General features: G+C 47.3%; 1 protein-coding gene across 1 annotated transcript in view; it reads left to right on the forward strand.

Annotated features, from left to right (window-relative positions):
* Positions 1-8,499, forward strand: part of NUAK1 (NUAK family kinase 1) — a 70,746-nt gene extending 62,247 nt beyond the window's left edge. The window contains exons 5-7 of the mRNA XM_058741537.1: positions 760-879; positions 2,932-3,064; positions 6,864-8,499. Coding sequence (XP_058597520.1) covers positions 760-879; positions 2,932-3,064; positions 6,864-8,017 — 1,407 coding nt within the window. The 3' untranslated portion in view covers positions 8,018-8,499. The remainder of the gene's footprint in view (positions 1-759; positions 880-2,931; positions 3,065-6,863) is intronic.
* Positions 8,500-12,187: the final 3,688 nt, after the last annotated feature.

Below are 12,187 nucleotides of genomic sequence, written 5' to 3' on the forward strand. Positions count from 1 at the left end.
ATTTGCGTGGAGCTTGAAGACTTAAAGGTTTACATTCATGTTCTCATCTGGATTGATTTTTTTTTTTTTTTTTTTAAATTCTCACAATAATCCTGTGATCCAGAACAGGAAAGGATCCTGGGTTCCCATTTTCTGGTGGTTCAACTCAGAGTAGCTAAGGGACCTGTTCCATGTCGCACAGAGGGCTGGCGGCAGAGCTTGGCCTGATTGTACAATGACTCAAAATCCAGGGCTCCGGGTCCATTTCATCTAGGGTCATAAGGTTTGGCAAAATACAGTTCTGGTCAGAGTGCGGGCAGATGAAAATGCCGGGGTATCAGCGGCACTGGTCGGGGTTTTCCAAAGTGTGATACGCTCTGTGGGTGCAGACTGAGTTTAGCTGGGCCACAGATGGGCAGTTTCCAGATTAATAGTTGTGTACTTCGTTGTGCATCAGAAACATCAAGCCAGTGATTTCCTGGGTGTTTCTCAGGGCAGGCCTAAACTGCAGTGAAGGTAAAGGCCACGCGGGGAGTAATTTTGAGTAAGTAAGAGAGCATGTAGTGGGCGGATGTGACAGAGTTGTGGTGGGTGGCAGGGACTGCAGCTGGGAGTCCCTGGCCCGGTCCTGTGGACTCCTTCCTTTATGAAGACTAAGGACCGGAGAGAGAATGGTGACCCAGCCACAGATCCACACAGGCGCCCTCGTGCTCAGATGATCTAATGTAGACATTCACTGGAACACTAACAGGCCCCCCTTGGCCTTGCTTCTCTTTGTAGATTGCTGACTTTGGGCTTTCCAACCTGTACCAGAAGGACAAGTTCTTGCAAACATTTTGTGGGAGCCCGCTCTACGCTTCTCCTGAGATTGTCAATGGGAGACCTTACCGGGGGCCAGAGGTGAGCAAGCTGCTGGTGCGTGGGGGGTGGAGGTGGGGGAGGAAAGGGAGGAGGGAGGGCGAGAATTGGATCTAAGCAATACTTAAGAACAAACAAACAAAAAAGCATGCCATGCAAGAAGACTTTTCCTTATATGATTATAAAAGCCATAATGTAGACACCTGGGAGAAAATTTGAGAAATCCAGAAGATAAAGTTAACTTAACATTTTTGTGACTTCTCTTTTAGACTTTTTTCCAATGTAGATCTCTGCATTTCAAAAAATAATTGCAGTCATTATGTATATGTGTATACATATGTGTGTCTGGCTTTTTATTAGCTTAAAATCATATTGTGACATTTTCTAAATTTGTTATTACTTAAAAGCACGGTTTCTGATAAAGACATGTTTTATTGTATGAATATACCATAACTTAATCACTTCCCTAGATTTAGACAGATTGTTTTTAGTTTTTCCCTGTTAGAACAAATCAAAAAACAAACCACCAAACCCCTAACTCTGCAGTGACTGTCTTTTAGCATGTATTTTTGACAGCATGTATTTTTGATTAAGGAATTACAGTTTTTTTTTTTTTTTTTAATTTTTTTTTCAACGTTTTTTATTTATTTTTGGGACAGAGAGAGACAGAGCATGAACGGGGGAGGGTCAGAGAGAGAGGGAGACACAGAATCGGAAACAGGCTCCAGGCTCCGAGCCATCAGCCCAGAGCCTGACGCGGGGCTCGAACTCACGGACCGCGAGATCGTGACCTGGCTGAAGTCGGACGCTTAACCGACTGCGCCACCCAGGCGCCCCAAGGAATTACAGTTTTAATTGTACCTTCTAATTCAAGAGAAATGTGTTTATTTCTTTATATGCCTAAAGGCTCTCAGGGCCACTGTGAGAGATGCGTATGTGTAAATGCTATTTTGAAAATGCGTGAGTTGTGAGTGATTATTCTCTTTAAAAGGAAGGTTCTCTTTATGGAGAGATCCACCCGCTGGTTATCCCTTAAATAGCAGCTGCTCAGTGGGTTGAAATGTTTCCTTCCAAATATTTATCTGTTTGAGAGTGTTTGAAGGCAGGGCTGAAGGGTGAAAGAAGGATGCCAAGGCCCCCTACCAATTGTAGTGAAGAGAAAGTCTTTCTAAAATAAGAGTGTAAGGAAGGAGCATCAGACTCAATTTACGAAACTCTAAAAACCTGACACACTACATTTATCAGAGGTAATAAATGCTTCTTTGATCTTCGATGATCTCTTCCCAAGGTTCTAAGCTGGCAGCCTGCGATCTGGCCAGTAAGCAGGCTTTATTTGGCCACATTAGTCTTTCTAAGAGAAAATTGACCAAACCTTTAATAATTGGGAGATTTCACATCAAAGTCCAGTTTCTGACTTCTCCTGAAAAACCAGAGGATCTGGCAGTGCTGGGCTCGCCTGGCTATGTGGAAGCAGTTTGCCAAGGGGAGGCTGCCTCTGTAAGGTGGATCAATGCACTCTACAGTTTGTCTCCGTCCCCAGTGCTCCACGTCGAACCCCAGATTCTCTCTTGCTTTGTTCATGTTTGTTGCGTGCCTGGCTCTCATAAGCATTTGAGTCTTTAGCTCCTGACCCATCTGAAGAAGGTGCAGGAAGGAATTGATTCCTGGATTCAGAATGAAGGGTCCTATGGCCCAGTCTTGTACCCATCACGTTGGCAGAGAGGGGCTCTGGGGAAATATCATTTGGCTTTCTTATGCCTCAGTAGTCTCATCTGTCAAATGGGGTTGAATATAATCCAGGCCCTACCTATTTCACATTATACTGAGGATCCAAGAAGATAATCTTTTTAAGAAAATTTTCACGTAGATTGGTACTGTCGGTCTCTGTTGGAAATGGAAAGGTCAGGCTCTGAAGCAGCCCACAGCTGCCTTGCCTATAGTTGTCAGGCTGCGGACGGGAACCTGTCTGCCAGGGGCTACGTTCAGTTCCTGGGGTCGTTGTGGGTGGTTGCTCACAGGCAGTGAGGCCGATGGATTGGAAGGCATCCTGGAACCTGCTTCTGAGCTCCTGTATACCCTGTCTCTCTGCTCCAGGTGGACAGCTGGGCCCTGGGCGTGTTGCTTTACACCCTCGTTTATGGAACGATGCCCTTCGATGGTTTCGATCACAAAAACCTCATTCGGCAGATCAGCAGTGGAGAGTATCGGGAGCCCACGCAGCCCTCAGGTGCGGTGCCCTTGGAGGGTCAGAGGTCGAGCGGGAGTGGTTGGCTGTCCTGCCTTTGCTCACACTGGTGCTTCTGTTTGAATGTCTATAAGGAGTCTCCTGTTTTTCCTCTTCAGATTTTTGCCTTTTGGCAAAGCTGGCTTGATAACGCTGCTCTGCCCAAACCTTCCCAAATGGAATTTCTAGAGCAAATGCTCTATACAGTAGGCAGTCTGGGAGTCCTGCTTACGCGAACCTGGGCAAGTCCCTTACCATTTGGATTTAGTCTCTCCACTGTTAATTAAAATTTTGGAAGAGGGGCGCCTGGGTGTCTCAGTCGGTTAAACGTCTGACTTCGGCTCAGGTCATGGTCTCATGGCTCATGAGGTCGAGCCCTGCATCGGACTCTGTACTCACAGCCCGGAGCCTGGAGCCTGCTTTTGGATTCTGTGTCTGTCTCTCTCTGCCCCTCCCCAACTCATGCTCACTGTCTCTCTCTCTCTCTCAAAAATGAGTAAACATTAATTTTTTTTTTTTTTAATTTTGGAAGAGATATCCTATGAAGTCCTTTCTAGCCCATGCAGTCATGTAAACCACCTTCAACTAGACTCAGTGCCAGGAGGGTGGCAACCGCTCTTTTTCACTGCTGTGCCCCGGGGGCATGTGGTATGGCGCTTGGCATCATTTATTGCATCATTTATTGCTATAGCAACTCTACCCCTCCCCCCACCACTCCAAGTAAATTGGTGGTTTATTTTCTTTCTTTCTTTCTTTCTTTCTTTCTTTCTTTCTTTCTTTCTTTCTTTCTTTCTTTCTTATACTGGAAATTTGCTAAGATAATAGATTTCAGATGCTCTCATCTCACACACACACACACACACACACACACACACACACAGTTTAACTATGTCAGGAGATGAATTAATTGGTTTGACTGTAGTAATCATTTAATTATGTGTATGTATACCAATCATGTTATACGCCTTAAATATATCCAATTTTTAAATTTTTCCCTAACCAGTTGTCCTGTAAGAGACAGCACTAACAAATTCAGCTGAGCTGAATATACAAAAGCAGGGGACATTTACTCTTACAGAATAAGGCATTCTCTCATGAATTATAGTTACCGATCAGAAGTGAGAGAAGAACTATACACACCTCGAGAAATAGTAGCTACGTAAGGGTTTAGAAGGAGCTGGGTCTCTAATATTCTTACTCACGAACAATTATCAAAACGCATCCAGCTAGTTAGTGGTTTCTGAATTAGCTCTTTTCTTTGTATGTTTAGGATGAAAATAGACGAGCTGGGTCATGAAGGATTCTGAATGGTTCTTCCTTCATGAAGTTTTTCTGATCGGTTTTACTACTTTGGATAACAAATCTAATTCAATTCCTGATTTTTCTTCTCATATCAAAATAAAATTGAATCACAAAATAAAATATTCAGTAATCAATAAAAAAAAAATTCGGTGGCTTAAACAACAACTAGGTACCGTATCTCTCGATTCCCTGGGTTGGCTAGAGCTCTCCTGGCCGTGCTTGGGTTTCTCCTACAGTTGCATTCAGATGGCCACCTGGCTGGGTCTGGTTGTATGACCCCTGCTCACTGCCCTTCCACGTGGGCTCCCCTCCACGAAGTCCCTCCCCAGGCCTCTCTCTCCAGCAGGAAGCCTAGCCTTCTAACATGACAGCTCAGGGCTCTTAAGACAGAGAAAGAAGAAGCTTCCAGGCCTTTTTCATGTCAGCACCAGGAAGCCAGATAATGTCACTTCTGCCATGTTCTGTGGGTCAAAGCAGCCAAGGTCATAAGCTTCATCCCTTGATAGGAGAAGGTCATATGTGGATGGAAAGTCTGTGCACATCTTTGAAATGTAGTTAACACAGACCTTCATAGATAGACATGCTACACACACGCGCGCGCACACACACACACACACACACACACACACAATGGATTCTCATTCTTCCCAGTAGTGACATTCTACAAAGTCGCTCTGAGCACTGAGGTAGTGAATACTGAAGCACGACTCTGAGAGGATATACAGGGTTCAATCTCTGGTCACAATATTTTTGTCAACTGATCAGCATATGATCTTGTTTTATGTATATTTCTGTTTAAAGACACCTCATTTGAAATATCTTATTGGCTCATTAACATCAAACTCATAGCCAACAGCACTATGACTCCTATCTGAATGAAGCCTATCTAACACACGTATTTTCTCCATAAGGTGTGTCACAGCCTTCTCGAACTTAAGAACCATAGACAGTGCTTTAGCACTATGGTGGGGGGGGGGCATTTTACACGGTGAAATCACCAAAAAACAAGGACAAAAATATGGAAAAAAATGGACTATTACAGGCTGTAAAAAGTACACATTTTTACAGTATGAGGGTAAGAAGAAGGCAGGGCGTCATCACCTCCTTCGAACTCAGCTGGGAACACACATACAGGCTGGGGGTGACTCAAATTTTTGCCACTTTGCAAATGTATACAAATGACAGGGAGAGTGGCCGGGTATTGGTTTTGGGGTTACAAATCCATTTTAGTGAGCAGGAGAATTGAGAATATAGGATCGGTGAAGAATGAGGGTTGACTCTTGACTACTGTGTTATACATATATGTATATATGTAGATGCTTATTTATTTATTTATTTATTTAAATAGGCCAGCCTGGTGTTTTTTGTTTTGTTTTTTTGGTTTTTTTTTTTAAGAAATTTCCAGGTGACCCTCACGGTGGTCTTATTTGCCTCATCGGCTAACCAACACACAAACACAGTTCCTGGCACATTGCAGGAATTTAGAAGATATTTCCTGAATGTCTGAAGGGAACGATCATCCTGTTACTTTTCAGGGGTGTAGCTCACCCCTGGTCTCATTGCCTGGCCCCCACCAGCTACTCATTAGCCTACACAAGCAGCTGAGGGAGAGGTGGGGCCTGGGAAGTTTAGATCCTTCCCAGGATCTAATTCAACTCCCATTGGGGGAAGCACAGTTTGGTCTGAAAAGTCAATTTATCAGCTGCGAGAGTCAGTTGGTTCCTGTGGCCTCCTCAACATCCCTTTGGGCCTTTCCCCTAATCCTCTGGCAGCAGAGATTTGCACATGGTATGTCTCAGCCAGGCTATAAGCAGATAGCAGATCTAGATGAGCTCTCGGATCTGACAGCTCGGTAGGCGTCAGCTTATGTCAGAGAGGGAGAAGAGGTGAGCTCACCGGGTGTGGGTCTCAGAACCTGGCCAAGGCCCGGGGTCAGGCCAGCCTTGGGGATGGCCCCTCTCCCTGCCCAGGTATGCCAGATGTGAGCCCCTCTCCACCCTTCTCTGTCTTTCCTTCTCTGATGAGGAGCCTTTTTCTCACCATCTCAGCCCTCAGTTTCCTTTTCATGCTGACACACTTTCCCCATGACCTTGAGCATGGTGTGTTTCCACGAGCCTACCTTGGAGGTCGAAAGAAAAGCCTCGGTAACCTCCACCTGTTTTCCCTTTTGGTAAAACGATAGCCACCGAAGGAATGATGGGGCCTGCTTGGGGTCGGGTCTGGAATCTGTTCTGGTTACCTGGACTTCCCCATTTAATGAATATCTGAGCTGATGGAGAGCTTGGTAGTTCTAGGACATTCCTTTATTTCTATGGAAAAACGTGCCAAGATGTGACAATGCACTGGCCTGTGGTTCTGCGTCCTGATGATGCTTTTGATGTACTGTCTGGAAGACATTGGCTCCCATTCCCTAGTAGGGTCTCCTTACCCCTACAGTGGTGGCCCCGTCAAGGCCAAAGGCTTCCGTGCGACATATCATTCTTCTTCTCTTGTCCCACAGACGCTCGAGGACTCATTCGGTGGATGCTGATGGTGAACCCCGATCGCCGGGCCACCATTGAGGACATCGCCAACCACTGGTGGGTGAACTGGGGCTACAAGAGCAGTGTCTGTGACTGTGACGCACTGCACAACTCTGAGTCACCGCTCTTGGCTCGCATTATCGACTGGCATCACCGTTCCACGGGGCTGCAGGCCGAGGCTGAAGCCAAAATGAAGGGCCTGGCCAAACCCGGGGCCTCAGAAGTCATGCTGGAGCGGCAGCGGTCACTGAAAAAGTCCAAGAAAGAGAATGACTTTGCCCAGTCTGGCCAGGACTCGGTGCCCGAAAGCCCATCCAAGCTGAGCTCCAAGAGGCCCAAAGGGATCCTGAAGAAGCGGAGCAACAGTGAACATCGCTCCCACAGCACGGGCTTCATCGAAGGCGTGGTCAGCCCTGCCTTGCCCTCTGCTTTCAAGATGGAGCAGGACTTGTGTCGGACTGGTGTGCCCCTCCCAAGCTCCCCCGAGGCAGAGGTGCCGGGTAAACTCAGCCCCAAGCAGTCGGCCACGATGCCCAAGAAGGGCATCTTGAAGAAAACCCAGCAGAGAGAATCGGGGTACTATTCTTCCCCAGAGCGCAGCGAATCTTCCGAGCTGTTGGACAGTAACGATGGGCTGGGCAGCAGCATCCCATCCCCCAGTCCCCCAGACCCAGCCAGGGGCACTTCCCACAGCCTCTCCTGCCGCAGGAAGGGCATCTTGAAACACAGCAGCAAGTACTCAGCAGGGACCGTGGACCCGGCCCTCGTCAGCCCCGAAATGCCCACACTGGAATCCTTGCTGGAGCCCGGCGTCCCCGCCGAAGGCCTCTCCCGGAGCTACAGCCGGCCCTCCAGCGTCATCAGTGACGACAGCGTCCTGTCCAGCGACTCCTTTGACTTGCTGGACTTGCAGGAGAATCGCCCTGCCCGCCAGCGCATCCGCAGCTGCGTCTCTGCTGAAAACTTCCTCCAGATCCAGGACTTTGAGGGGCTCCAGAACCGGCCGCGGCCCCAGTACCTGAAGCGGTACCGGAACCGGCTGGGAGACAGCAGCTTCTCCCTCCTCGTGGACATGGACGATGTGACTCAGGTCTACAAGAAAGCGCTGGAGATCTGCAACAAGCTTAACTAGCTCCCCAGGGTGCAGGGGGTGGGTTGTGGGTGGGTTTTGGGGGAGGAATGGGAGCAATGACTTGTGCTTGTGAGCTGGTTACCTCTTTGCTGGCCACGATGATAGACTGAAAAAGGATTGGTACCATCTTGCTTGGCCAAGTCCGCAGCCTGGCGCCAGCACCTGAAAGGGAGAAGTGGGTTCTCTGCCAGTCCTGCCAGCTGCCAGTCAGAATTTGGGTCCGAATTGGCATTTACTTTGAGGCACCTCTCGGAGGACCGGCTGTCCGGGGGAGGTGGTGGTGGCCAGCGCTAAGAGGGTGGGGAAGAAGCATATGGGAGCGGGGGCATCTCCCTAAACATTATCCAAATGCTTCTGGAGGAGGGGCAAGAGAGCCTGGGGCCGTCTGCTTGGGGTGAGCTCAGAGCTTGCTTCTCTCCTCCTCACATTGGCAGGCTTGGTCTGACTGCATGGGGTCGGCAAGTAGATTTCAGCAACCTGAACTCGCCTAGGCACAATGGGAAGGAGCGTCGTGATTGAACCGCAGTGGTGCCACGGGATTGGAAAGAGAGGGTGGTAGTGCCCACGCCACGTAGTCGCCATCCTGGATGCAGCTCAGCCCTGGGAGTGTTGGGTCAAGGCATCCTGTGGGCTCTGTGTTTGTCCTTCATGCCGCTAGTGTGACCTTTGTTAATTTGCTAGTCTACCTGGAATGGAAGACAGGGCTTCGGTCAGAGGAGAATGCTCTGAACACTGCTAAGGACTTAGAAGAAAGAGTCAGCCCGTGGTGATTTGGGGGCTTTTTTTGCCGTCTGCTACTTCTTTCCTGATGTCTGCCTTGCTCTTCAGCACAGCCTTCCGAGGATGGACAGGGAAAAAGTTGGTGGCATCAGAGGTCAAACCATGGTGTGTAACTGAGCTCGGGACCCTCTGTGGTCTTTGGGCAGATGAATGGAAATTGATCCTCACCAGCAAGGGGGCAACTTGTCGCTTTCTTTAACATCTCACTGTTAACTGGAATGCTGCCTCTGGGGTTCTCACCTGCACGAATTGGATATGATGTTGCCATAGGAGTCACGGGCTCAACCATTTACCCTGTTTGCTAATAGCAGATGGGTTCCCATCCACTGAGTGTGGAATCCACAGAGGCAGGTGAGTTTGCTTCCAGGGAGTTCGTGTTTGGTGTGGGATATTGGGATGAGAAAAGGAAAGTTAGGCAGAAGGTACTCCCTCCCCCCCCCCCCGCCCCCCCCCCCTCCCCTGCCCATATCTAAGTATTCTGTCATGGGTTTGAACTCCTAGGCTTTGGGGGAAAAGAAAGCTGAATCCATTCAAATGAATAAGGTGTTGAAAGAGCAGAGTGGGTTGGGAGAAAGCGTACAGGAGAGGGAACATTTCCCAGGGAGCCATCCAGATGGTTCTGGAGGAGGTAGGAAAGAGGTGTAGCAGGACTCTTCGGTTAAAAAGTAATATAACTAAGTATTTAACTTCTGGACCCCCAGACTGCCGGTGGTAAGATGTCAGTCTCACAGTGGGACATCTTCAGATACCGGGTATGGAATTAGTGGTTTCTTTGGGGAATTTGGGATGACTTCAGATCCTACTGGCCTGGGAAAATTGAACCCTTTGATTCAAGATGGCCAACCTCTGGTAGCCACATAGATATATAAGGAGGACTAGTCTTGGGGGTATTTTTGGGAAAACCAATAGACAGTAGTTCATAAAGAGATGAGAAAGAATTCACCTTAAGGCACTGAGAACAGTCATTGGAATGAAAGTGCCCTTTTCTTGAGGAGATGGCTCCAGTTGTCCCCTGTCGCTAGCTCTGGGGTTGTGGCTTGTGCGTGCCTTCAGGTTGAACTGAGTGGTGCATTACGGGAAGCTTCTCGATTTTCTTTCCTTCAATGCCGCCTCCTTCCTGAACTCCAGTATAGGTTCAAAGGGAAAAGAATCTTAGATAGCTAATTGTGTGTGGGGGATGTGTGGGTGCATGGAGGGCATCCTGCAGCCTGTGAGCTCCCCACTCCATGTCTCGTTTCATGCAACCTTTTCTGAACAGCCTATACTGCCACCCTGCTGGTCCGTCACGCGTGGCAGCTCGGCCAGCCTAGTTGGTGGCTGTCAGTATGACTTAAGGTATAACACCTACGAAGGTATAGCGCCTACCTACTGGTTGATGTGTTTTTTCCTTTTGCCAAGTGATTGCATTTGTTTAATATTTTCCATCCTTCTAAAATGACACTATTAAGGAAAATCACTCTGCTTCTCCCCCTCCCCCCAAAGCCCCACACCTGCATGTTCTCTTTTGTCAATAAACACCAACAGTGGGTTGTGGCAAAGACAGCCTCCACTCAGAGGCGGAGGTTCCGAGCTGAGTCCTGGTGTGCTGCTAACCAATTGATGGCCTTAGGCACCTGCAGTGTTTTGAGGGCTAAATTCTCCCTTCAGCGAGGGCTGGAGGGGTGGATTAGCCAGTCTCTCAGGCCCTGCCTGGTTCCGACATTCTGCTAACATCCTGTGATTCTAGATGCCATGTTGACTGTGTCCTTTCAAGGAAAACCTTGGAATAGAGAGAAGAGCTCTTGACAAGCAGCTCCCCTGCTTCCTGATTAAGTCCTATCATCCCTACCAGTCAATCCCCAACCAAGGAAGTCATGCTCGATTCATTTCCATGGAATTTACAGGTGAGAGACACTTTCATGACCTGGTGGACCAAGCAGGAGAATCCATGTCAGCTGTCCTGGTCCTTTCCCTGCCTCTGTGGGCCTCTCGGTGTCTTAGTTTACACATCTGCCAAAGGAGTAGAATTATACTTCCTTTTACAGGTAAATTTTAAGGCATGATCAGTTTTCAGGAAGTGCTTCAAGACCCTAGGCGAGATGAAAATGCTAAGTGCTCTCTGACTTTCCATCCCTGTTATAAGGTGCTGCTTCTTCAGATGATGGGGAGCCCTTTGCGGGGGGTGGGGAATTCAGGTGAGTGTTGCTCTGGCCTGCTGTCTTGAGTACAAATGTGAATGATCGACTGACTGCTTATTGCCAAACTGGAAATGTTTTGTAGGGATTTACTGGCATGGTATCATTCCTAGAAGAAGAAGAAAAAAAAAAAAAGAGAGAAACTTGACTGCACATTTTTTTTTTAAATCCGTGTTGTGACTTTTATTTAATTTCTATTTTTTTTTGGTAATAAAAAGTTGACTTTTTTATTTGAATTTGTCTTTTTTTATTTATTGGTCTGAAAGGCATTTCAAAGGTATTATAATAATATATTGGTGTAATTTAATTGGTGCAACATGCTTTATGGCTCCAGTCAAAATTGGTTTTCATTCATTTGATTGGTTTGAGCCCAGAACAGCCTACAGGGGGGAAAAAGCTGGATAACCACCCAAAGTGTGTGTATTTTCATTGGAAACTGGTTTTTGTTTTGTTTTTCATTTTTCGTTTCGTTTTGTTTCCGTTTTTATTTTTTAAATTAAATAAATTGCAATGAACTGAACTGAACTGGGACCTTGCTTCTTTATTTGCTTGTTTTCCTCTGAGTTAATTAAGTGACAGACTGGGCGTAAGTAGCGGAAACCCACCCAAGCTAGCTGAAACACAAAAGGGGAATTTATTTGAAGTTTTTGGAGAAGGAAATGCCGCTGGAACCAGCACTGGAGCAGTAGGAGCCAAGAGAACTCCAGGCCCTTTTATTCTGCCCTTCTTGGCGCACCAGCTTTCTTCCTCTCCTCCTTTTGTGACCTTGCTTTCTCCCTGATTTTATGACTTACCCCATACCTTGCAGGTAGTCTCAGTTCTGGGTTCCAGAAGAGACTACTGGCCCGGTTCCTTCAAACTGGACTGGAGTGAGAAAATGAATAATAAACAAGTAAACAAATAACCCACCCAAATTATAGGTTGTAATAATTGCCATGAAGGATATGGATAGGGTACAGAGATAGAGAATTAAGGGAGGGGGTACCTTTTATAGAAAGAATAGTCAGGGAAGGTATCTCTGAAGAGGTGACATTTGGTAAGAGATTGGAAGAAGAACTAGTTCTATGAAGAGGGAGCATTCTAGACAAAGGGAATAGCATATGCAAAGGCCCTGGGGTCTTCAAAACAGAGCTTTACAGGGTTAATTTCTGGCCCATTGGCATAGGACAGTCCTGGTCCCGGGAGTCTGGTGTTTTGCTAAACATATGTGGTCAGG

The sequence above is a fragment of the Neofelis nebulosa genome, chromosome 8, assembly GCF_028018385.1.
Source record: "Neofelis nebulosa isolate mNeoNeb1 chromosome 8, mNeoNeb1.pri, whole genome shotgun sequence".
Taxonomy (NCBI): Eukaryota; Metazoa; Chordata; class Mammalia; order Carnivora; family Felidae; genus Neofelis; species Neofelis nebulosa.